The sequence below is a fragment of the Oncorhynchus keta genome, chromosome 33 (genome assembly GCF_023373465.1).
Source record: "Oncorhynchus keta strain PuntledgeMale-10-30-2019 chromosome 33, Oket_V2, whole genome shotgun sequence".
NCBI classification, from domain to species: Eukaryota; Metazoa; Chordata; class Actinopteri; order Salmoniformes; family Salmonidae; genus Oncorhynchus; species Oncorhynchus keta.
This window is the reverse complement of record NC_068453.1, coordinates 8,016,373-8,044,286: the sequence shown is the minus strand read 5'-3', so window position 1 is coordinate 8,044,286 and position 27,914 is coordinate 8,016,373. Positions and strand designations below refer to the sequence as shown.

The window sequence follows — 27,914 nt, the reverse complement described above, 5'->3', positions numbered from 1 at the left end:
TCCATTCCACAGATGGTTCTACATGGAACCAAAAAGGGTTGTTACTCGAAACAAAAATGGTTATTTAAAGGGTTCTCCTATGGGGACTGCCGTATAACCCTTTGGAATCGCTTTTTCTACGAGTGTACACAACAAGTTCAACCTGTTCAGTTTACCACATTTCGTTCTCTACTCCAACATCTGCTGGTATTACAAATAAAATGCAATATAGCAACACCACCTTTGAACATTTTCGTCAAACCTCTGCTCAGACTTAAATAGCAGTGTCCCAAGAACCTTCTCCAGGGGTGACTGTAGCATCCTCAAACGGTCCACCACCTTCTACCAAACTGCCTTCTCATACAAAGCAATGGACATGGAATGGCCTCACTTGAACATGGATCAAGTCAAGTCAGACGTGTGCACACTGAATTTGATCCAAAAGGCAACAGTGGCATTTTAAATGCAACAGAATACACACTACAAACACATTACATTTCAATAGGTGCAATAATTTTGCTTTGATTACTTTGATTAGATGATGTGTTTGTGTCTTTTACAAGTCAAATGTACACTAGCCTACTCCCCTATCAACACAGTAAATCATGTTGCCCATTTATACTTGATAGAACTGGTAACAACAGTCTGTGATTGGCTAACAACATTGAGATCTGCATACAGTGAGTTAAAATAACATACCATGCCATGAGGTGTTGAGGGAAAGACAGATTACCTATAGATTGGACATCATCTTTACTAGGCCATTAGCGATAACAGGAAATACACAAGCGTAGGCTACACTATAGTTCAAGGTGGCTACGTCAGAAAATCTTCTTGCATGGGAAAAATAGTAAGTTTCTAACATTTATGGTTGAGATTTAATTAATATAAATATAAACTATGCACATTATTACTTTCATTAACATGGGACACAGGCGTCAGGCAGATGTTAGTAAGGATTCATGTCATGTCAGGTGGTACGGTTGCCTAGGCTTATATATGTCTCTTATCACCCCCCATAGGCATCACTCCAGCGCTAGTAGCCTACTCGGAGCATTCATCTTCGTTCCGTCCACATGCATTCGTTCTCGTTTCACTAAAGGAGGTGTAGTTTGTCCGTTTGCTCTGCTAAAAGGGGTTGGACAAAAATATTTTCCATCTTGAAAAATTGCAAAAGCTTCGCAACATGGCGTCAATAGGAGATTTCGACCCGCTCAATGCTTCCATCCCTGCCACCAAAGTTGAAATCACAGTGTCTTGCAGGTAAGAGAATGGCTTCAGTGTGACCCATTTTTGTCGGGGTTTGATATGACTGTCACGGAAGCAGGATATGGTATGGGCAAATATTCGGGCTTTTATCTTCCGTTCTGGTTGTAGTAACATTTTGAAGAAGTCACTGTTGTTCAACCAACCGCACTGTTGATAATTACTTTAGGCTACAATGTATCTAGATAAGAGTGCGGTGTTCACATTTCTCCTTTGTTTTAGTTTTAGGTGGTAAGTTTACAATCCACTTTCGAACTATAGTCTATCAGGTATTTAATAGGCAGTAACCTGGCATTATTCCTGTTGGAGGACTATCAATGGACACCAACAGCCTCGAATAGGCATAAACAACAAAACCAACATTCCCTATCTTGCTACACTGCCATGTGTTAGAATATTGTTCTCGCTGACTAATTTGACACTTGTTCTGACTCGTGGTTTCTTGTGGGCTGTCACTCAACGAACTGATCAGAAGCACACACATATATTTACATTGACGTTTGACGAAAGGTAAACTATATGGCAGGAGTAGGTTGGTGATTTGATGTAGCCTATTCTAAGTGCAGCGACAGTCAGACGTGTTTGTGAGCTGGAATAGAAGGGTAGGCTAGATATAGCGGGTTGAGGGTGTATCACTAGCCCGCTTTAATCCACCCTCTTTCTCTGGAGACGTGCCTTCCTGTTGCATAACGGCTCCCCCGTCCTCGCCCAACCGTATATATTTAATGGGTCCTTTTAGAATAGTTCAACTGAGGGAATGTTGGCCTCACTGGAATGGGAATCATAGTGTTGTCACTGGACTGTCACTCGTTATTTAATCAACTGATATTGAAGGAAAGACGACACACAAAGAAAGTGAGACTTTCTAACCACTCCATTACATTTTTATTTTACCCATTATTTAACTAGGCAAGTCAGTTAAGAACAAATTCTTATTTACTATGACTGCCTACCCCGGCCAAACCCGGAAGACCCTGGGCCAGTTGTGCACTGCCCTATGGGACTCTCAATCACGGCCGGCTGTGATACAGCCTGGATAACACATGTCGTATTGAAACAAAGTGTGGGCCTACTTCACAAGGAAATTCCCCCTAGATCTCTCCCTATGGACTAAATTGAATGAAAGGGAAATAATTTTAAAAACACACACACAATAACTAGTTACTCAATATTTGACCATACCATTCTGAACCAGGAGCTTAATTCTCTAGAGGAATCAGTCCATTCAAATGTGTTATTTCTATCACCTCCAGGTAATACATCACATATTACCCCTTATGTGTCAGACTCTGCAGAAGAGGCACTATATACAGTGGGGCAAAAAAAGTATTTAGTCAGCCATCAATTGTGCAAGTTCTCCCACTTAAAAATATGAGAGTCCTGTAATTTATCATAGGTACAATTCAACTATGACAGACAAAATGAGGGGAAAAAATCCAGAAAATCACATTGTAGGATTTTTAATGAATTTATTAGCTAATTATGGTGGAAAATAACTATTTGGTCACCTACAACCAAGCAAGATTTCTGGCTCTCACAGACATGTAACTTCTTCTTTGAGGCTCCTCTGTCCTCCACTCGTTACCTGTATTTATGGCACCTGTTTGAACTTGTTATCAGTATAAAAGACAACTGTCCACAACCTCAAACAGTCCCACTCCAAACTCCACTATGGCAAAGACCAAAGAGCTGTCAAAGGACACCAGAAACAAAATTGCAGACTTGCACCAGGCTGGGAAGACTGAATCTGCAATAGGTAAGCATCTTGGTTTGAAGAAATCAAATGTGGGAGCAATTATTAGGAAATGGAAGACATACAAGACCACTGATAATCTCCCTCGATCTGGGGCTTCACGCAAGATCTCACCCCGTGGGGTTAAAATGATCACAAGTACGGTGAGCAAAAATCCCAGAACCACACGGGGGGACCTAGTGAATGACCTGCAGAGAGCTGGGACCAAAGTAACAAAGCCTACCATCAGCAAGGGCATTGAAGATGAAATGTGGCTGGGTCTTTCAGCATGACAATGATCCCAAACACACCGCCCAGGCAACGAAGGAGTGGCTTCGTAAGAAGCATTTCAAGGTCCTGGAGTGTCCTTGTGAAGACTTACAGAAAAAGTTTGACCTCTGTCATTTCCAACAAAGGGTATATAAGAAAGTATTGAGATAAACTTTTGTTGTTGACCAAATACTTCTTTTCCACCATAATTTGCAAATAAATTCATTAAAAATCCTACAATGTGATTTTCTGGATTTTATTTTCTCATTTTGTATGTCATTGTTGAAGTGTACCTATGATGAAAATTACAGGCCTCATCTCTTTAACGGGGAGAACTTGCACAATTGGTGGCTGACAATACTTTTTTGCCCCACTGTACATAAGGGATGTTCGGTAAATGCTGGTTCTGAGTCATGCTCTGGTGCCTGCTGGGCATAGAGGGGGTCAGTAGGGAATGCCTTCACACTCATCACACCCCAGAGAGGAGGTGAGGTACCATGGTAACGCGGCCAGGTGTGTGTGTGTGCCTAAAAGGCTCTGATCTCTCTCTCTCTCACCACAAACAAGGCTCTGCTCTCAAACGCACACAAATACACACACTGTCTGATGGGATAAGAGTCTCTCTTTCTCTCTCTCAATTTCTTCTCTCTCAATGTCTTCTCTCTCTGCCCAGAGCTCCAATGGAGGCAAAGACTGTTAGTACAGATAACTCTCTCTCTTCCCTCCCTGCCTGCAGTCATCTGATATCATGTTTACGTGTGGGTACTGTAGGCTACTGTAGGTGGATGTCTCTGCGCTGGTTAGGTTGGGCTATATGCCTATTTACTGTCATCGTGACACAGTACATTTCTGTGTGGACCAGAGTCCAATTAATAAGGGGCTGGATTCCTCAGTACCCGTCGGATCGTCCTGGAGAAATTGATTCTTGGCTTGGTGTAATAACGCGCATGTTATTTGTCGCGTGTGCTGAATACAACGGGTGTAGACGTTACCGTGAAATGCTTACTTACAAGCCCTTAACCAACAATGCAGTTTTAAGAAAATACCCCCACCTCCCCCCAAAATGTAAGAGATAAGAATAACAAATGATTAAAGAGCAGCAGTAAAGAACAATTTACGAAACCTAACCGTTCCGTAAAGTATTTCATTGTACTAGCACTGTATTCCCAATTCAGTGATTGGTTCTACCTCTGTATGAGTTAGAATGTATGAATTTTTCAGATGTTGCATTATCTTGCTATTTCCGTGCATGGTACATACAGTTGAAGTCGGGAAGTTTGCATACACTTAGGTGGGAGTCATTAAAACTCGTTTTTCAACCACTCCACAATTTTTTTTTGTTAACAAACTATAGTTTTGGCAAGTCAATTGAGTCATGCAAAATAAATGTCCTAAGTAATTTTTCCAATTGTTTACTGACAGATTAATTCACTGTATCACAATTCCAGTGGGTCGGAAGTTTACATACACTAAGTTGACTGTGCCTTTAAACAGCTTGGAAAATTCCAGAAAATGTCATAGCTTTAGAGGCTTCTGATAGACTAATTGACATCATTTGAGTCAATTGGAGGTGTGGATGTATTTCAAGGCCTACCTTCAAACTCAGTGCCTCTTTGCTTGACATGTGAAAATACAAAGAAATCAGCCAGGACCTCAAATTCTGGACCTCCACAAGTCTGGTTCATCTTTGGGAGAAATTTCCAAACGCCTGAAGATACCACGTTCATCTGTACAAACAATAGTACACAAGTATAAACACCATGGGACCATGCAGCCATCATACCACTCAGGAAGGAGACGCATTCTGTCTCTTAGAGATGAACATACTTTGGTGCGAAAAGTGCAAATCAATCCCAGAACAACAGCAATTACCTTGTGAAGATGCTGGAGGAAACGGGTACAAAAGTATCTATATCCACAGTAAAACAAGTCCTATATCGACATAACCGAAAAGGCCGCTCAGCAACATCTCAAGACATCAGTCAGGAAGTTAAAGCTTGGTCGCAATTAGCTCTTTCAAATGGACAATGACCCCAAGCATACTTCCAAAGTTGTGGCAAAATGGCTTAAGGACAACAAAGTCAAGGTATTGGAGTGGCCATCACAAACCCTGACCTCAATCCCATAGAACATTTGTGCGCAGAACTGAAAAAGTGTGTGTGAGGAAGGAGGCCTACAAACCTGACTTAGTTACACCAGCTCTGTCAGGTGGAAGGGGCCAAAATTCCCCCAACGTATTGTGGGAAGCTTGCGGAAGGCTACCCAAAAGGTTTGGCCCAAATTAAACAATTTAAAAGCAATGCTACCAAATACTAATTGAGTATGTAAACTTCTGACCCTCTAGGAATGTAATGAAATAAATACAAACTGAAATTATTCTCTGGTATTATTCTGCCATTTCACATTCTAAAAATAAAGTGGTGATCCTAACTGACCTAAAACAGGGAATTTTTACTCGGATTAAATGTCAGGAATTGTGAAAAACTGAGTTTAAATGTATTTGGCTCAGGTGTATGTGAACTTCCGACTTCAACTGTACATCTGATTTGTTTTGTCTGGCTGGTTGTCTCTGTGATACTGTAGTTATTGTGTGGTTCCCTGTTGTACCACTTGTGTGGTGTCTGGCTGTGTTTATGGTAATCTGTGGTGTCTGGTTTTCTCAGCGCTTGTTCAGGGATGTGTCTAATCAGTGATGGGAGCACAGGTGTCAGAGTTTAAGGCCTCATTACCTCTCTGATTGAAGAGGAGGGCAGGGGGGCACCACAGGGACCAGTGGTACCATGACATGCTAGGGTTCATAGCGGGGCCCAATCTCGCCTTTTCTCACACCTCTCTCGCTTGTTCCTTTCTTCCCCTCTCTTTTTCCTGGATACCTGTCAATGTGTCTGTCCCCTCTCCCTGTCTCTTTCCTCTCTCTTTCCCTCTCTCTCCTGGTGTTTTCTCTCCCTGCCAGTGTGTAACTGACTCTGACAGCGTCCTTAGATGTCAGATATTCCATCTCGTCTCTGTGGGACAGCCACTCTTCTTATCAACACAACTGTCACCAATTGGCTGACTTAATGACAGCCACTATTATCAATCCAAAAGTTGTGGTAGTTTTTTCTTATGTCTCTGGGAAGTTGACAACTAGAGTTAGCGGAATTGCTAAGTAGCGTTAGCACAATGACTGGCTTGCAAAACTACCTCTAACTTCCTTCATGTTGGATGCAGAGACATAAATAACGGATACTTAAATATGTATATTTTGTAAGGGGGCACTGGCCCAGCAAGCTTTCCCTGACTCTGGGTTAGATTTGCAGATTTCTAATTAAAAATGTTTATTGACATTTTGGTATTTGGAGAACAAAACGTGGCTTTCCTATCCCTGAGGTTGTGCTCTGTTTCAGGCCAAAACAAACTAACTCTCCCAAACAACAGTCTTTTAGGGAGTAGGGGAGGGTAAGCATTGAGGAATAAATAATCAGGCATGGTTAACCTGAAGTGAACTCAAATGGTATCCACAAGTTCATCTGACTCTGGGGAAGTAGATAAAGGGCTTCATTGCTCGACTTTGGACAGAAACTAAGCAAACCGTCCCTCGCCCCACTTTCCTCTCAAATTCATATTTTAACCAATGTCTGGATGTCAGTTAGTACTTCAAAATGGTTCTCCTCTGGCTGTTGGAACAAAATGATTTCTCTCTCTCTCCTCTCTAAAGGCTTGGCAGCCCTCCTGTACCCTGTCTGCCTGCTTTGGTTATGGAACTGAATGATGGCCTTTAATTTGAAATGGAAAGTAAGATTGAGAGTGGAAACATGGCTCTAGCTGTGGGTCGCCTTGGACATCTTTCAGGTGACAGTCACAGGGTTATTGATGATGGCCAGTTTGGGGCCTGGATGATGCCAGATATTCATTAGCTAAGGGGCAGTTTGAAAGTTACTGTGGGGGGGGCATGAACACAACCAGTCACAATGTTTTAGTCTGATTAGGCTACTTCATATGTCTTCTGTAGGCATGCGCACGTACATCCAAAATATAATTCCAGCATCCTCAAAATGGCTTGACATCCTTTCTATGTGAGTAAAGTACATGTTGGATAACAACTATCACGATATCAGGCCATTTTATTAGGCCACAGATGAAATAATGATGAACTTCACAGTGCGGTCTTATTCTGATGACATGATGATCGATGCTTGGCTGCAGTTTTGACAAGTAAATGATATTGCGCTTTTGTCCGTAATAATCTCATCATGTAGGCTATACCCGCACTGTATCTGCGAGGTGTTGGCTAGAGCGCCCATGCCAAGGCCAGAGTGGGCACATGCACTACACCTAAACCTCTGCAGAAGAGACGGAGGGTTGTGGCACTATATACATAAGGGATGTTAGGTAAATGCTGGTTCTGAGTCACGCTCTGGTGCCTGCTGGGCATGGAGGGGGTCTGTACGGAAACTCATATTTTTTTTATTCAGGACATGGGAATTTAATTTCTGAAGTAATTTTTATGTGCACTACATATTTAGTCAATTTGATGGAAACAACTCTGATGGGAAAATATGCATTTTTGCATAAATCTGTCACCAATTTGGATGGAAACCTTGGAACCTATAGCCCCTTATTTATTATTATTTTTAGAATCTGGCAAGTGTTCTAGTCCTTATGCCTGCACATCATGGTTCATAAGCATCCCCAAACATCTAAAGAATAAGCTTCAGACCATCCAAAACAAGCTTGTAAGAATTGTACTTAAACTCCCCCCTCATAGCCATCGTAGCTGCTTAAAATGAGTGTCTGTAGATAATAGTGTTATTATTTCAAATTGGTCTGGTCCACAGAATGATCACTGACTCCAGGTACCTATCCACTGTTTTAAAAAAAACATTTTGTTAGAGATGTCCACCCACATAATACCAGAGTCAGAGACTCTAATATTCACTGTTTAGACTATTATAGTCTATATGATGAGAACACATTTTTATATACCGGCGCTGTTGAGTGGAACACACAACCACAGCAACTCAATACCATGTCCACTTTTAAAAAGCATGTCAAAAGCTGGCTAATGTGTGAACAGTATAACTTTTATTTATTTTTTGTCTCTAATGTGTCTTTATCCATAGTGCATTGGGAAACTATTCAGACCCCCTTTTCCAAACATTTTTTTACGTTACAGCCTTATTCTAAAATTGCTTCAATTGTTCCCCCCCCCCCCTCAAATCTAGACATAATAACCGTAATGACAAAGCAAAAACAGGTTCGTATACGTTTTTGCAAATGTATAAAAAATAAAACATAACTATCACATTTACATAAGTATTCAGACCCTTTACTCAGTACTTTGTCGAAGCATCTCTTGGCAGCGATTACAGCCTCGAGTCTTCTTGAATATCTCCCAGTCCCTGCCGCTGAAAAATATCCCCACAGCATGATGCTGCCAACACCATGCTTCACTGTAGGGATGGTGCCAGGTTTCCTCCAGACGTTACACTTGGCATTCAGGTCAAAGAGTTCAATCTTTGCTTCATCCTCTCCACAGAGGGGACCATTGAGTTCTTGGTCACCTCCCTGACAAAGGGCCTCCTCCCCCGATTGCTCAGTTTGGCCGGGCTACCAGCTCTTGGAAGAGTTTTTGTGATTTCAAACTAATTCCATTTAAGAATGAATGAAGGCCAAAGTGTTATTGGGGACCTTCAAATTTTTTTTTGGTACCCTTCTCCAGATCTGTGACTTGACACAATCCTGTCTCGGAGCCTACGGACAATTCCTTCGACCTCATGACTTGGTTTTTGCTCTGACATCCAATGTCAACAGTGGGACCTTACATGGACAGGTGTGTGTGTGTGTGTGTGTGTGTGTGTGTGTCTTTCCAAATCATGAGTCCAGTCAATTGAATTTACCACAGGTGGACTCCAAGTTGTAGAAACATCTGAAGGATGTTCAATGGAAACAGGAGGCACCTAAACTCAAATTCGATTCTCATAGCAAAGGGTCTGAATACTTATGTAAATAAGGTACTTCTGTTTTTTTTTATTTTTAATACATTTACAAAATGTCTAAACCTGTTTTTTTGCTTTGTCATTATGGGGTATTGTGTGTAGATTGAGGAACGTTTTAATTAATCAATTTTAGAATAAGACTAACATAAAATGTGGAAAAAGGGAAGGGGTCTGAATACTTTCTGAATATACTGTATGTAATTGTACATGTACTTATGTGCAAAATAGGGACCACAGTTGAAATAAGTCCCTGAGTGTTTTGTGTAATCATGGTCTCTGTACTGTGTGTGTATATATACACAGTTGAAGTTTACATTTAAACTCAGTTTTTCACAATTCCTGACATTTAATCCTAGTAACAATTCCCTGTGTTACGTCAGTTAGGATCACCACTTTTTATTTTAAGAATGTGAAATATCAGAATAATAGAAGATAATTATTTCAGCTTTTATTTCTTTCATCACATTCCCAGTGGGTCAGAAGTTTACATACACTCAATTAGTTTTTGGTAGCATTGCTTTTAAATGAACTTGGGTCAAACATTTCGGGTAGCCTTCCACAAGCTTCCCACGATAAATTGGGTCAATTTTGGCTCATTCCTCCTGACAGAGCTGGCGTAACTGAGTCAGGTTTGTAGGCCTCCTTGCTCGCACATGCTTTTTCAGTTCTCCCGGCAAATGTTCTATAGGATTGAGGTCAGGGCTTTGTGATGGCCACGCCAATACCTTGACTTGGCTGCCCTTAAGCCATTTTGCCACAACTTTGGGAGTATGCTTGGGGTCATCGTCCATTTGGAAGACACATTTGTGACCAAGCTTTAACTTCGTGACTGAAGTATTAAGATGTCGCTTCAATATATCCACATAATTTTCCGCCCTCATGATGCCATCTATTTTGTGAAGTGCACCAGTCCCTCCTGCAGCAAAGCACCCCCACAACATGATGCTGCCACCCCTGTGCTTCACGGTTGGGATGGTGTTCTTCGGCTTGCAAGCCTCCCTCTTTTTCCTCCAAACATAACGATGGTCATTATGGCCAAACAGTTCTATTTTTGTTTCATCAGACCAGAGGACATTTCCCCAAAAAGTACGATCTTTGTCCACATGTGCAGTTTGCAAACCATAGTCAGGCTTTTTTATGGCGGTTTTGGAGCAGTGGCTTCTTCCTTGCTGAGCGCCCTTTCAGGTTATGTCAACAACTCATTTTACTGTAGATACTTTTGTACCTGTTTTCCTCCAGCATCTTCACAAGGTCCTTTGCTGTTGTTCTGGGATTGATTTACACTTTTCGCACCAAAGTACGTTCATCTCTAGGAGACAACGCGTCTCCTTCCTCATCGGTATGACGGCTGCGTGGGCCCATGGTGTTTATACTTGCGTACTATTGTTTGTACAGATGAACGTGGTACCTTCAGGCGTTTGGAAATTGCTCTCAAGGATGAACCAGACTTGTGGAGGTCTAAAAAATGTTTTTTTCCTGAGGTCTTGGCTGATTTCTTTTGATTTTCCCATGATGTCAAGCAAAGAGGCACTGAGTTTGAAGGTAGGTGTTGAAATGCATCCACAGGTACACCTCCAATTGACTCAAATGATGTCAATTAGCCTATCAGAAGCTTCTAAAGCCATTACATAATTTTCTGGCATTTTCCAAGCTGTTTAAAGGCACAGTCAACTAAGTGTATGTGAACTTCTGACCCACTGGAATTGTGACACACTGAATTATAAGTGAAATAATCTGTCTGTAAACAATTGTTGAAAAAAAGACCTGTCATGCACAAAGTAGGTGTCCTAACCGACTTGCCAAACCTATAGAAAATGGTGGAGTAGTTGAAAAAACGAGATATAATGACTCCAACCTAAGTATATTCAAACTTCCAACTTCGTGTGTGTGTGTGTGTGTCTGTGTGTGTATAAATACATGTTTTTTCTACTGACAAATATCATCAATCCAACCTGTGCAGAGGAAATTTGATGGAAAGAGATCTGTTAGAAAACACCAATTTTAATGACATTGGGAGATTGCCAAGCCTTCGAGACTGGGTAGGCCTACAAGATTTGGAGGGATGTCATTTCTGTTGGTCGAGATTGACTGTCAATTTATTGTGGTGTTGAAAATGCAAACCATGATATTGCCATGATAAGCGCCCGAAGTCGGTATGTTTTGTTGGTTGTGTGGTACTTGGGCACAGAAACCTGTTGGTGGAAAATGTGTTGCATATATTTGATATAATTCTACATATGGCATCAAAATGTTGAACATCTGATTTTCCCCTAGTTGATCATTGTCTGCAGCCTGTTCTAATCGTAGTGTAGGCCTAATGAAACAGGCAGGGAGACTGAGCTCGTCTGTGGTGGTCAGCAAACCCTCAACCTTCTGGCCCTTGGCCCTGCGAGGCATTGCCTGTGCCACAAAAGCATGCTGGAGCTGCAAAGTTGATATCCACATTTTATATACACAGGGTCTCTACAGCTATTGTTATTTGTGGTCGTAAACATTACAAGTACAAGGTGAGGGTAATATGAAAAATGCTTTTTTGTGAACTATCCCTCATTCACTTAAATTCTGTCTCAAGGGCAATGCCATTGGTTGAATGGTGCATCTTAATATTCTAAAGTGTCATCCTGTCCTTGTCTCTTTTTATTTGTTTTCACTAAATTGAGAAGACCGGATTGGGGAGACCAGAATGGAGGAAGCAAAGTGTGTGAGCTAAGTTACTCACTTTAGACCTGTCCTGGACACACAGATCACCATGGACAAAGGAGTGGGAGGCAACGAGGAACCTGGATCACATGGTACTGGATGATTTGACCATACCAGGTGAAGGCAGGCAGAGCATTCCAATATCCAATAGCCATGCATGCTCGCAGGCATAAAACATGTGCACAACAGAAACGCGCACACACACATTTTATTGGCTCCAACCCAACAGTCACAAGTGATAAGAGTGAATCGTCTTTATTATCTCCAACAAACTTTTTGAAAAGCAACTGGTTCTATCTTACTCCCGAGCTGGAGATAGGCTATTCGTCTAGAAATTATAGATCCACATCTGTCTGTTTTTAATGACAGAAAGCCAACAACATTCAACTCGTTCCTCTCTTGTCTTGAAGGTTCTTGTTGGTGCTTTGGTTCCCTCTTTGACTCTAGGAAGTGATTGTATTGCCCCTTTGGACCCATAAAGATAAGCTAATGGCTTGTATTGGAGAAGTGACAAAAGTGTCTGGCTGGATTGAGCTGAGACAGGGACCGTGCTGTGACCTGGTTCAATACAACTCAGAGAAAGACAAAAGATACAATGGAGGATTCGCACATAGGAGAGGAGGATGAAAAGAGAGCGAAAGACCAATGGTCATTTTGGCTGGAACTGTGGGAGCTGAATGGATTTTGGAAGACCTTACAGGAGCAAAGTAATCTGTGGGATTTGCAATTTGGCTGAAAGCGTGTGGAGCTGAAATTAAATTGGAAGACATGGTCTCTGAGCGTGGGTAATGGCTAGTGAGGTGTGTGTGTGTGTGTGTGTGGCAAGGTCCTGCCATGTAATCTGGTTTGGGTCTGCTTGGGGAGTCTAGCGCACCTCGTCAAGATCCACACACTGAGGAAATGACTTGACTGCTCCCAATACCCAGAGCTTTGAGGAGATTTTCTACATGGCTGGAAAAAATGTCCACAGAATTGTGTGTAATTTGCGTGTTGTGTGTGTGTGTGTGTGTGTAATCCAGTAGAGCAGGGCAATTGCCAGGGACCTCACGATACAATATTATCACAATGCTTAGGTGCTGATGGAATATGTATTGTGATTCTGTATGTATTGCGATTCCATACAGTAATTTTATTGTGATTGGATGTTCTAAACACATTGCTCACTGTGTCTGCTGTATGAGAAAACAACTCAAAGTGTTGAAAACATGTTAACTTGGCTCACTGTTTTAAAATAAGAGAGAACAAGCTATAGGATAAAAAATACAAGAGTTTTGGTACAGGTACAGCCAACGCTAGCTCACATTACCTACAGTAACAATATAAAAAATTGCGATTATGTAACTGTCGATTTTTGTTTTTCACCCAGCACTAGTAATCTGTTTCTTTGCGTCCATGTTCATTGTTGAACCACAGAAAAGCAATGCTGTGACTCATCTGGATTTGGTTTTCCTCTTTCTCTCTCTCATTTCAATTCAATTCAAAGGGCCAATATTGTTTACTTTGCCGAACCAAGTACAATAAACACAAATGAGAAGAAACAAACAACAAAACAAAAAAAGGATTTGAATTTACACTGTGAACAAAAATCTAAACGCAGCAGGTCGTGTTGGTTCCATATTTCATGAGTTGAAATAAAAGTTCCCAGAAGTTTTTCAGAAGAACAAAAAGCTTATTACTCTCAAATGTTGTGCACAAATGTGTTTACATCCCTGTTAGTGAGCATTTCTCCTTTGCCGACATAATCCATCCACCTGACAAATGTGGCATAACAAGAAGCTGATTAAACAGCATGATCATTACACAGGTGCCGTCAACTCATGTTTCAGCATGATAATGCTTAAGGATTTCTATACAATTCCTGGAAGCTGAAAATGTCCCGATTTCTTCCATGGCCTCCAGACTCCCAATACACGTCACCCGTTGAGCATGTTTGGGATGCCTTGGATTAAGGCTGAGCGATTATGGCCTTACGTTTTGCAATGAACACGGATCTGGCTTTCAGGTCTGTCAATAAAAATGCCCTTTTTTTGTTACAAATGTAACCGTGCATTATGCACATTCACTGATAGTGTAGCAGGCATTATAGATAATTAACACCGGTCTCATAAACAATCTCTCAAGCACAAGCCCACATGCTAGTGAGTAGCCAGCTAATATTTATATTTCAAGTTTAGCCAACTGGGATCTAGGTATAATTCCACAAACTCTGAATTCCGCTAACAAGGCAAAACGGTTGTTATGAATACACCCTTCTGTCTCCCACTGTTTGAACAGCATGCTAACCTGTCCACTTTGTTCAGATGTTGAAATCAAGTGGCCTACCTTATATCTCAGAATGAGAACGAGTTGCCAATTCCTTATATAATTATTTCATGCTTATTGCACATTTATAAAATACAGACGAAACAACTAGTATAACCATCTTTATTTGACTAAAATGTAATGCAATGCGCGTGTCCCAACAGAATGAATGTTCATTGGTACATCCGATTTAGTAGTGTTTGCTCGAAGTTTGAGGAGATGAAACCGAGTGGTTTAAAAACCTCTTAAGGATTGTACTGTTTTTAAAGAATAAATAAAATTTAGCTTAAAATGACATACCCAAATCTAACTGCCTGTAGCTCAGGACCTGAAGCAAGGATATGCATATTCTTGATACTATTTGACAGGAAACACTTTGAAGTTTGTGGAAATGAATGTAGGAGAATATAACACATTAGATCTGGTAAAAGATAATACAAACAAAAAAACATGCGTTTTCTTTTTTTTGTGTACCATGTTTGAAATAAATGTAAGCGAGGCCATCATAATATTGCAGTTTAGATTTTGGCCACTAGATGGCAGTGTTAGTGCAAAGTTTCAGATTGATCCAGTGAAGCATGGACATTTTCTATCAAGTCTGCCCAAATGTGCCAAATTTGTCAAATGATACATGTTCAAGTACATAACTATAGAGAACATACAAAAATTAAATGGTAATACAAAATGTAGGTTTACACACTCCCAGGAATGTCATACACGATGGATAATTAGCTTCCCTACAGAAAATACACGAACCTTCACACATCTAGATTGCCGGGCGGGGTGCGTGTGGGGCCAGAGACCGCAGGGGTTCAAACTGTAGAACCCAGTTCCTACATTTGAATATAAAAATAGTTTTGTTTGATCAAATGAATGCTACATTTTATCTCTGGGACCTACAGGATGACAAATCAGCAAGTTGAATGTAAGTACATTATTTACCTAAAAAGGTGAATGTATCAAACCAGTTGCCGTGATAAGTGTTTTGTTGTGCACTCTCCTCAAACATTAGCATGGTATTTTTTTCAACGTAATAGCTACTATAAATTGGACAGTACATAAGAAGGAAGTCTGTACATAATACAATTAATCCAAAACATGCATCCTGTTTGCAATAAGGTGAGTGGGAAAGCTGCCGTTACTGTCAATATTACTCGCCAACGTGCAATCATTGGAAAATAAATTAGACACAAGGTATGATCGAGGAATATCCTACCAACGGGGCATCAACAACTGTAATATCGTATGTTTCGCGGAGTCGTGCCTGAATGATGACATGTATATTCAGCTAGCGGGATATACGCTGCACCGGCAAGATGGAACAGCACACTCCGGTAAGAAGAGGGGTGGTGGTCTGTGCGTATTTGTAAACAACAGCTGGTGCACAAAATCTAAGGAAGTCTCTAATTTTGCTCGCCTGTAGTAGAGTCTCTTGTGATAAAATGCAGACCACAATATTTGCCTAGAGAGTTTTCAGCTATACTTTTCGTGGCTGTTGATTTACCACCACAGACGGATGCTGGCACTAAAGACCGCACTTAGTTAGCTGTATAAGGGAATAAACAAAAAGGAAACTGCTCACCCAGAGGTGGTGCTCCTAGTGGCCGGAGACTTTAATGCAGGGAAACTTAATTCAGTTCTACCTAATTTCTATCAACATGTTAAATGTGCAACCAGAGGGGAAAAAATTCTAGATCACCTGTACTCCACACACAGAGACGTGTACAAAGCTCTCCCTCGCCCTCCATTTTTGGTAAATCCGACCACAATTCTATCCTCCTGATTCCTGCTTACAAGCAAATATGAAAGCAGGAAGCACTCTGTCTATAAAAAAAAAGTGGTCAGGTGAAGCAGATGCTAAACTACAGGACTGTTTTGCTATCACAGACTGGAACATGTTCCGGGATTCTTGCGATGGAATTGAGGAGCAATAAGTGCATCGAGGACGTCGTCCCCACAATGACTGTACGTACCCCAACTAGAAGCCATGGATTACAGGCAACATTCACACTGAGCTAAAGGGTGGAGCTGCCGCTTTCAAGGTGAGGGACTCTAACCCGGAAGCTTATAAGGAATCCTGCTATGCCCTCCGACGAACCATCAAACAGGCAAAGCGCCAATACACAGCTAAGATTGAATCGTACTACACCGGCTCTGACACTCGTCTTATGTGGCAGGGCTTGCAAACTATTACAGACTACAAAGGGAAGCACAGCCATATGAGCTAATTATCTTCTATGCTCGCTTCGAGGCAAGCAACACTGAGGCCTGCATGAGAGCATCAGCTGTTCCGGACGACTGTGTGATCACGTTCTCCGTAGCCTACATGAGTAAGATCTTTTAAACAGGTCAACATTCACAAGTCTGTGGGGCCAGACTGATTACCAGGATGTGTGCTTCGGGCATCTGCTGACAAACTGGCAGGTGTCTTCACTGACATTTTCAACATGTCCCTGATTGAGTCTGTAATACCAACATGTTTCAAGCAGACCACTATAGTCCCTGTGCCCAAGAACACAAAGGCAACCTGCCTAAATGACGACAGACCCGTAGCACTCACGTCCGTAGGCATGAAGTGCTTTGAAAGGCTGGTAATGGCTCACATCAACACCATTATCCCAGAAACCCTAGACCCACTACAATTTGCAAACAGATCCACAGATAATGCAATCTCTATTGCACTTCACACTGCCCTTTCCCACATGGACAAAATTAACTACAGCTCAGCGTTCAACACCATAGTACCCTCAAAGCTCATCAATAAGCTAAGGATCCTGGGACTAAACACTTCCCTCTGCAATTGGATACTGGACTTTCTGACTGGCCATGAGGATAGGTAGCAACACATCTGCCACGCTGATCCTCAACACTGGATCCCCTCAGGGGTGCGTGCTCAGTCCCCTCCTGTACTCACACTTCACCCATGACTGCATGGCCTGGCACGACTCCAACACAATCATTAAGTTTGCAGACGACAACAGTGGTAGGCCTGATCACCGACAACGATGAGACCGCCTATAGGGAGGAGGGCCTGGCCATGTGGTGCCCGAATAACAATCTATCCCTTGCGTAACCAAGACTAAGGAGATGATTGTGGACTACAGGAAAAGGAGGACCGAGCACGCCTCCATTCTCATCGACGGGGCTGTAGTGGAGCAGGTTGAGAGCATCAAGTTCCTTGGTGTCCACACCACCAACAAATTGGAATGGTCCAAACACACCAAGACGTGAGGAGGGCACGACAAAGCTTATTCCCCCTCAAGAAACTAAAAAGATTTGGCATGGGTCGGTCCTGAGATCTTCAAAAGGTTCTACAGCTGCGACATTGAGAGCATCCTGACTGGTTGCATCACTACCTGGTACGGCAATTGCTCGGCCTCCGACGGCAAGGCACTACATCCAGGACCTCTACACCAAGCGGTGTCAGAGGAAGGCCCTAAAAATTGTCAAAGACCCCAGCCACCCCAGTCATAGACTGTTCTCTCTACTTCCGCATGGCAAGCAGTACCGGAGTGCCAAGTCTAGAACAAAAAGGCTTTAACAGTTGGTTTTTTACCACCAAACCATAAGACTCCGCAACAGGTAATCAAAATGGCTACTATTTTGCATTGTGTCCCTCCCACCCCCGACCAACCAGTGCCCCCACACATTGGCTAACTGGGCTATCTGCATTGTGTCCTGCCACCCACCAACCCCTCTTTTACACTACTGCTACTCTCTGTTTATCATATATGCATAGTCACTTTAACCTTATCTACATGTACACACAACCTCAATCAGCCCGACTAACCGGTGTCTGTATGTAGCCTCGCTACTGTTTTTTTATTTTTCACTGTCTTTTTTACTGTACAGCTGAGGTGGGAGACTCTGTCCATAGGACAACATTCAGTTGTATATTTCACAAATCTGGCCTTTATGGAAGAGTGGCAAGAAGAAAGCCATTTCTTAAAGATATCCATAAAAAGTGTTGTTTAAAGTTTGCCACAAGCCACCTGGGAGACACACCAAATATGTGGAAGAAGGAGCTCTGGTCAGATGAAACCAAAATGGAACTTTTTGGCAACAATGCAAAACGTTATGTTTGGCGTAAAAGCAACACAGCTCATCACCCTGAACACACCATCCCCACTGTCAAACATGGTGGTGGCAGCATCATGGTTTGGGCCTGCTTTTCTTCAGCAGGGACGGGGAAGATGGTTAAAATTGATGGGAAGATGGATGGAGCCAAATACAGGACCATTCTGGAAGAACCTGATGGAGTCTGCAAAAGACCTGAGACTGGGACGGAGATTTGTCTTCCAACAAGACAATGATCCAAAACATAAAGCAAAATCTACAATGGAATGGTTCAAAAATAAACATATCCAGGTGTTAGAATGGCCAAGTCAAAGTCCAGACCTGAATCCAATCGAGAATCTGTGGAAAGAACTGAAAACTGCTGTTCACAAATGCTCTCCATCCAACCTCACTGAGCTCGAGCTGTTTTGCAAGGAGGAATGGGGAAAAAATTTCAGTCTCTCGATGTGCAAAACTGATAGAGACATACCCCAAGCGACTTACAGCTGTAATCGCAGCAAAAGGTGGCGCTACAAAGTATTAACTTAAGGGGGCTGAATAATTTTGCACGCCCAATTTTTCAGTTTTTGATTTGTTAAAAAGGTTTGAAATATCCAATAAATGTTGTTCCACTTCATGATTGTGTCCCACTTGTTGTTGATTCTTCACAAAAAAATAGTTTTATATCTTTATGTTTGAAGCCTGAAATGTGGCAAAAGGTCGCAAAGTTCAAGGGGGCCGAATACTTTCGCAAGGCGCTGTAGATGGGCCCGACCACCATTAATCAAATAAGAACTGTCTTATAAATTAGGGTTATTTTAGATGGTGATACCTAGCTATATAGTTAGCTAGCTGAAACAGATAGGAAAACTACAATGTTTTTGGGGAAGAATATTGTTTGCATCCATGAGCTAGCTAGCTTTTTTATGACCTGCACTCTAGGTGCGCGAGACAACTTTACCAGCATCCTAGCATAAGTATCGATGAATCGCTGTGACATATGAAATGCGAGTGATTGTGTAATAACTACGCCAAAAAATGAATGCACACGTTAAATTATTGTGCTTTCACATTCACGTCCTGATTGTCAAAATTGTGTTAATTGACGTATCGTAGAAAGTTTCTTTCTTGACATGCAAAGACCCAAACGGCGTTCCGTAGAAATCCTAGTTGAGAATGAAACGACTGAACAAATGAATAACGAAACAGCACAGCAAGTGAAAGAAATATGTTTTGATTATGTTCTACTGGTAATGGGGACATATGTAAATGCCAAACAAAAGGAAAATATCGGTATCGGCCAAAAATGTAATATCGGTGCATCAGTACTCGGAATACTTTTTGAATGCACTGTATACAAGTATTTTGCAGTTTATTTTGATATATTGATCTTTATGGTAATTTCTATCTGGTATTTTATACATGTATTTAAAATGTTCCACAGCCCTATATGTGCTCATGCATGCGTGTACCCCCTCCCTAGTACTGATTTTAAATACTCCTCACATCTTGGCACTAAAATCGTCCACGGTCATGTGACCTTTTGGAGCGCTGCATGGTGGGGGCTACAGCTGGATCTCTTTTAATGACCAGAATGATTTACATTTAAGGTTTTTGGCATATGTACTGTCAGACATTTCTGCATCCCAGATGTCACGCTATTCCATATAAAGTGCACTGTTTTTACCACGGCTCATATAATAGATCCCTGAATACATCAATAACCATAATTACATTCACTGCTAGAAAGCGCAGTCAGCAGCACTTGTTCTAAAGAGCTCCTCTTGTCACCCCGCCAAGTGCCTAGTCAGCCTACACCGAATTCACTTCAATCACCAGAGCAGTGCGTCCTCCCGAAAACACAACTCAATCAAGCCGCACGGCTTCTTGACACAATGCCCACTTAACCCGGAATCCAGCCGCACCAATGTGTCGGAGGAAACACCGTACACCCGGCGACAGTGTCTGCGTGCACTGCGCCCGGCCCACCACAGGAGTCGCTAGTGCGCGATGGGACAAGGACATCCCTGCCAGCCAAAACCTCCCCTTACCTGGCAACGCTGGGCCAATTGTGCACCGCCCCATGGGTCTCCCGGTCGCGGCCGGCGGTGACAGAGCCTGGACTCGAACCCAGAATCTCTAGACTTAGACAACTGCGCCACTCGGGAGGCGGTACAGTCAAATCTAAATGAAGAAGGTACACTGTATATATTCACCTATTTGTTTCTGGATCAGGATCTTTCTGAATGTGCAGGTAGGTAGGTAATGTTATGTTGTTAAGATTAGGATCCCAGCACCATGTTCACTACTACAACAGGGAGAAGAAATCCCACAGCTTGAGTGTTTTGTTCTTTGATACTGCAGCTGTATGGAAGCACAGATGTTATATTCTACATCACAATTTGAATTAGAATCGGCTGTGTGTGTGTGTGTGTGTGTGTGTGTGTTTGGCAGTCCCGTTTCCTTCCATGGTGGCTGGATCTAGTTCAGTGTAATGGATGTGATTCTCTGTGGAGCCGTTATCCAGGCCACACCGGGAAGGGCGAAGGAAGGGAAAGAGAGGAAAGGCCCTCTGTGGGATCTCACTTTGTTCTGAGAACCACCCCAAGGAGAGGAGACAGGAGAGGGAGGAGATGGCGAGGATACGAAAGGAGAGGAGAAAATGTGAGAGGAAAGGAGAGTGTTTGCTCATATTTTCCGTCTTTCCTCATTTCCTCTCCCCTCTCCTTTTCTTGTCCTCTCTGTTTTCTCTCCGTGCAGTGACAGTGTTACTCATGGCCACAGATCATGACCAGCAGAACAGTAATATCCCTCGTTAAGTCACAGTTTCACAGACCAATGGCTGCTGTTGTATTGTTCTTTATTTCTAATTCTGAACTACCTTTTCTCCCTCTACTTGGCTGTAACTGTACTGTGTGTGACTTCACCATTCCATCGGGTAAAATCTATTTCTCGAGTAGCACGGTTGAGGATGATGGGTAGCGTAGGTCCGGGGCCTGGTGGTCTGGCACATGTTCAGCGGGTTGTCATGGTAACGCTGTCATGACCAAACAGTGGCGATCTGTCATTTGTTAGCCGATCAGAGACATGCTTGACATGTTCATTCATTTAAATATCTGTACGAACACATCTCATCAGAGAGCGAGAGCGGGGAAGAGGAGGGAGAGGAGAGAGAGAGAGAAGGGGGGAATATTCTGTGAAACAGCTCTCGTCACTTCTCCTGTTTTTAATGAGCAGAGGGATGATGTCAAACTTATATTATCCCATTGGCAGCTGCTGTCTGAGTGGGATAAATACTCCAACCCCCCAAAAACTACCTACTGCCAATCAGTCCTGTGTACGATTGCCCATTGGATGTTAGACAGTTGCTAAGGTTACAGTTGTTGCTGAGACATTCCTTCACTCGGGCGAACAGTCGGGCCCCGCTGGGACTTGGTGTCTGGGAGGGAGACGTGACTTACACATCGCACGCAGCGCCTTTCTGTCTCAGTCTTTCTCTCTCAATTCAGTTCAATTTGCTTTATTGGAATGACCTAACAATGTACATATTGTCAAAGCATACTTGTCTCTCTGTTTTGAAAGAGCTCTGAAATGCTTTCAACACCCATCTATCCCTGTCTGTCTCTGTCTTTCTCCCTATTTCTTCCTCACCTACTGGGGACAGCCAGACAGACATCTCTTATGGTTGTGTTGGTGCTTTGGTCTTTTCCCATTAGATTTTTTCTAAAGACATTTGTCTGGCCTGGTATCAGATCTCTCTCCAACCCCATGGGTTCTCAGATGTCAGGTCTGCTATGGACTGTGATTGACTGCCCTCACACTTGGTGAATCTCAGGAGCATCATCCTTCTGTCCTCCTTAACATCCTGAGGAGATGAGGTGACCGAGACGCAAAGGAACTTCTTTGATCAGATCTGGAGTCGGTTCTCAGCAGTTCTTGGGCAGAGCCTTGGCCAGTCTCCAGGGGGCTAGTCAGACTGTCTGCTCCCAGCTGGTCAGTGATGCTGGGGAGCATCTCTGTCAGCTGCTTGGTCTTGGTGTGGCCAGTGATGGGTGAAGGTGTTGGCTGCAAGGTAGGACTTGTACTTGGGGGTTGTTGAAGTGGATCACTGTCCCCTGGTTTGTGAGTATTATATACGAGGACAAAGTACTTTTAAAATGTAGATTCAAAGATGGTATGGTTGCATGTTTTGGTTGCATGTTTTGGTTGCATGTTTTGGTTGCATGTTTCGGTTTTGCACTACACAGCTGATTCAAATAACCAACTCATTATCAAGCTTTGATTATTTGAATCGGCTGTGTAGTGCTAGGGGAAAAACCTAATCGTGCAACCAGGGGGGGGACCCAGGACAGAGTTTGGGAATCCCTAACGTAGAGTAAGGCATTGTTGGAAGAACAGATTGATGCAATTCAATGCATGACTAATATAATTAACCTATTTTTAAAACTTCCTATAAAGTTGGTTTTGTAGGATAAGCTGGAAATGTGATATTTCTGACTGATATTATGATTGTTTGTTTCATAGCTGCAAAGTAGTTTGAACACTGTCAGTTCCACTTTAAGCCGTCCAATGATAAACCACTGTGGAGGAGTGGTGGGAGGGTTAATTCCAGGAAACTAACCCTGCCAGCTCTTAATGGAACAGATCATATTAAATGGGCTTTTATCATCTCTGCGGCTTTCAGCTTTCAGCCTCCTACTGAGAGAGAGATGGAAACCGAGATGAACATGACTTGTTCCAATTAGCATCTCAGGTTGAAAGCCTAAAATGCAGCCCACCCAGAGGCATGCTGAGATAGGGCTGTTACGGTGACCGTATTACCGCTACACCGGCAATCACGAGTCAAGACCTCAGTCAAAATAGGACATGACCGTTTAGTCACGGTAACGAGGCTTTTCCAAGCTCTGATGCTGCTGATGGTCATTAGTAGTCTACCAAACATGCTAACTGCCTGGTACTCGCCACTCTTTTGTCCCTCTAATCACTCTGACATCGATGCAAATGTAATCGAAAGTCGAATCAAACACTTCTCGACAGCCCATGATCTCATGTTGCGCAACATTTCTATACGCTATGCAATTGAGTGAAAATGTTTTGATGGCCTCTATTAAAAAGAGCAGGATCCCATCGGCTTTCTATAGGCTAGGCCTACTATATTTATTTCGCATCTTTCCTAATATTAAGCACATTGCTTCTCTTTACAACAGGAGTATAGCCTACCTGGCTAGCATGAAAAGCATCCTCCAATCACTGTTTAAGTGCATAGATGACATGCATTTTAAGAACAGTGTTTTCCTGCTAATTCATTGCATTTTGGAACATTGGCGCTTATAGCCTACTGCCGTGTGCGCATTGCTGTGCTAATAATGTGAAGGAATAGCCAAATAGTTTATCAACATTTTAAGCTAAATGTTCTGATCTGTTGCATCCGCCTCATTTCTTTTAAAATATTGTATTAATTTGAGATCTATCGCAACCCACAACTGTTCCAGAGTATGTTTGGAATATATTTTTCTGGCACAGAAGGACAAGTTGACCAATAGAATAGGTCGACTTTTATACTATGGGGGATAGTACACTGACATTGCCTAGTGCTTTTGCTGTTCATTAGTCCTACTCATCTTGTTGGCTGATGAAAAGTAAATGTGGACAGTTCTTCTAACATCTTCACTATGTGCCTCGGATTTTGATAAGAAGGACACTCACGCATTCTCGAAGTGTCTGTCTTCACTTGTAGCCTACTTCGGAACTGAGATGCCTATGAGAAGGACCCGATCACATTACTGGCATTAGCTAATAAGAGTTGTGATATATGAGAGACCAACGTGAGTGAGAGGTGCTTCAGAGCACGGCACTTGGCAGCCGGGAGAAGGGAATTATAATTGGTATATTCAGCCCAAGGGTACAACAGTCACTTTGTCCGCAAAAGGAATGTATTATTTTAGGGGGTGTTACGGCCACACAAGGAGGATGCTGCCGTGAAATTTGAAGCCTGGTGAGATTATCATCAAGTCCTTGTTAAATTGTGAATGAGAGACTGATGAAGTGTGTGCAGCCTGCACAAGAAACAAAAGCAGAGCGCATGCCTTTCAAGCAACTTCTTTCAAATCATCATTAGTCGCAACATGCAGCCTTAGACTGTATTAAACATATAGCCCAACGTTTGAATAAATAACTGAAGTTGCATAAATAACTAAATGAAGCATATAGGAAGACTTGTTTCTTTGTTAACTGCTCAACACAGAATAGCTGCATGTACACACTCCCTCGGAAATCGTTTGGAGATAATATCCTTTCTGTTTTATTCAGCTATGTTCAATTGTATTCTTCATACTATAAATTAATATGAAATAATGCCTACGGAATTCTAAGCAAGTCTTGTCTGCTAAATTAACTAATGTAGCCGACAGCATAGCCAGATCAGAGCCTAACATAAGGACAACTAATTCCGTTCTTCTGAAATATACTATGCCTCTTTAGACCTGTCTAAAATAAATAATGGATTTGTTGTGATGGTGTGGGCTATATTAAATAGATTTGTTCGACTTTTTCCAAATGTAGAAGGTCTGCATCAGTGGCTTGTAGGCTGTGAGTGGAAGCCAGGAGATGCTAAATATGTTTATGTTAATTAACGGTCAAATACCGTGAGACCAACAGTTATTTGCTTGACAATCACCGACTGACAAAATGTCATGACCACCACAACCCTAATGCTGACACACACACACACACACACACACACACACACACACACACACACACACACACACACACACACACTCACTGACAAAGTGAGAGAGTCAGTGAGCAACATGGGAAACAGGAAAGGATGGACAGTGAAAGATCAGTGTGCCCTCCTGTCCTACAGCAGTCCAAAGCCTCTGCTGAACCCTGGGCTTTAATGGAATAAAGTGGAACATGTCAGCATTTTCATCACCTTTATACAGCTCAGTAAGTGTCAGGGATAGTTCAATGGGACATGAACCAGCAGGTCAGGAGGAGAGAAGGGTAGTTCTCTCGCACCCTTTTTTCCAATTTCCACCTAAACTGCCTGTCGCTCAGGCATTCAGATAGGAGTCTAAGTGTAATTTAGATGTTGGCCACCAGATGGCAGCAGCGTGTGTGTTAAGTTTCATACTGAGCCAATAAAGAATTGCATTACCAGACAATATTTTGTATCGGGTCTGCCAGGAGTTTGCCCAAAATGTGCCAAATTGGTCAATTGATACATTTTTTTAAAGTACATTACTATAGAGAATATACAAAAATGCTATGGAAATAAAACATTTGTGTACACACTCCCAGGAATGTCTTACGTGATAGATAATTATCTTCTCTACAGAAAATACACTAACCTTCACACGTCTAGCTACCCGGGTGGGGTCGGTGTGGGGCCAGAGATCGCAGGGGTTCAAACTGTAGAACCCAGTTCTTACATTTGAATATAAAAATGGATTTCATCGAACGAAACATGTAGTAGTTATCTCTGGGACCCTCAGGGTGACAAATCAGAGCACGATTACTGAAATCAAGTACATGATTTACCTACAGAGGTGAATGTGTCAAACCAGTTGCCTTGATAAGTGTTTTGTTGTACACTCTCCTCAAACAATAGCATGGTATTGTTTCTCAGCAATAGCTACTGTAAGTTGGACACTGCACTTAGATTAACACGAATGTAAGCTTTCTGCCCATATAAGACATGTCTATGTCTGTTGTTGGCTGTTGTATACAACATTCTCTAGTCACATTAGTGCACGTTTGCAACAACCCTCCTGGTTTAGGGACACCGATCCCGTAGAGGTTAACGTTTCCAAACCATGGCAGAGGAGTCACTTACTGTATCTCGTCTCTCGTTCCCTCACTCCATCCATCACCCCATCCCTTCATCCAATCCTGATCTTATAGGATGAATGATCTGTGTCGGAATCTCTCCAGCGAATTCACTAAAGAATAGCTCCGTTATATTAGCGGGAACTGTATTCCCCAAATCCCCTGATTTTCAATGAGTCATAATCTTCCCGGCCCCGTTTATTTAACGAATATTCTCCAACGTATAAGTGCTCAATGACTAGTGTAAGAATTGTCATTGGCTGTGGAGTTAGAATTTGAAGGCGGGGGTGGGGTTTAAGGTTATTTTGTTTGAAAATGAGTCATTGATTCCAGTGGGGTTTTGAAGGTGTTCATGCGTTGTGTGTAGGTTGGTGGCTTAGGGGTAGTTTGTCTGTTTTTAATGTCAATGTACTACTGATTCTCTAGGGGGTTGGAAGGCGGCCCCATCCAAAGGGGAGGTGCACTGGAGGTGCTCTTGATCACTGATGATGACTTCATTATAAACCCCCTCCTGAGTATAATGATATAGAAGGTGTTACCGATCATAATGGATGGGGCTTTTAAACAGCACTGGCTGTGTGCTGCCTCTCTCTCTCTTACCTTTTTAATATTTCTCTGTCTGTTAAGAGACCCACTCAGCTCTGTAACGGCTGCTACAGCAAAGCCTCGTCTACAGGCCTCATCTCCTAGCCAATCAGAGCATGACGCTCATGTCTCTCTTCCCAGCCAATCAGAGCATGACGCTCATGTCTCTCTTCCCAAATGGTACCCTATTGACTAGAGCCCTTTAATAGTGTACTATTAAATCACATTGTATTGGTCACATGCACATGGTTAGCAGATGTTATTGCGAGTGTAGTGAAATTCCACAAAGGTCCTAATACACACAAATCTAAGTAAAGGAATGGAATAAGACTATATACATATACATACTGTATATGGATGAGCAATGACAGAGCAGCATAGGCAAGATGCAATAGATGGTATGAAATACAGTATATACATATGAGTAATGCAAGATATGTGAACATCCTTAAAGTGTCATTATTAAAGTGATTAGTGATCCATTTGTTAATGCGGCCAACGGTTTCAAGTCCGTATGTAGGCAACAGCCTCTCTGTGTTCGCGATGGCTTTTCAACAGCCTGATGGCCTTGAGATGGAAGCTGTTTTTGACATTAGGGAATCGGTTGCCATTTGAGATACAATCCTGTCTGTCACGCTTGTATCCTGTATCTATCCCCAATGGTGTTCCCTGCCTTAACTAACGACAGCCTTAATGAGCCAATCAGCGTCTCGTTGTGTTTAACGAAGCGACGTGGTGTGAGGTTTGCACTATTCACACCTCGCTCCCTCCTGTTTTGTTTTCTCTTCACAGAAATCTGCTGGACATGGACACCTTTTCCAAATCAGATCCAAGTAAGATCGCCATGGTTTTCTCTTTTTCATTTGTTTGTTTCACAATGTCCCTGTTAATACCTGTTTCTGCATAAATGGTGAGTGTGCCCGGGGGGCTTCCTGAAGCTCTACTCTCCTGAAACGTCTCCAACAAGCTTTGTAACCTGTTCAGCAGGATTGGGGTAAATTCCATTTCAATTTGTCAATTCAGAAAGTTTACCAAATTCAATAACAATTCAAATTCTTCCTCCTTTTAAAAGCTATGAAGAGAAATGGACTTTCGCTGTACTTCCCTGAATTGAAACAGAATTGACCCCAACCCTGCTGTTCAATCATTTAACACCTCTCTCTATGCCCTAAGCCAAGCCCTAATCTGTCTTAACCCATCCTCACGCTCCCTAT

The 27,914-nt window shown here is 42.3% G+C and overlaps 1 protein-coding gene across 2 annotated transcripts in view; it reads left to right on the top strand.

Annotated features, from left to right (window-relative positions):
• The first annotated feature begins 800 nt into the window (after window positions 1–800).
• Window positions 801–27,914, top strand: part of LOC118366141 (copine-8) — a 109,750-nt gene continuing 82,636 nt past the window's right edge. The window contains exons 1-2 of one of the 2 annotated variants that reach the window (XM_035748578.2): window positions 813–1,242; window positions 27,493–27,533. In XM_035748578.2, the coding sequence (XP_035604471.1) occupies window positions 1,166–1,242; window positions 27,493–27,533 (118 nt within the window). In that variant the 5' untranslated portion in view covers window positions 813–1,165. Of the gene's footprint in view, window positions 1,243–27,492; window positions 27,534–27,914 lie in introns of both variants that reach the window. The other variant, XM_052491749.1, reaches the window with a different exon arrangement.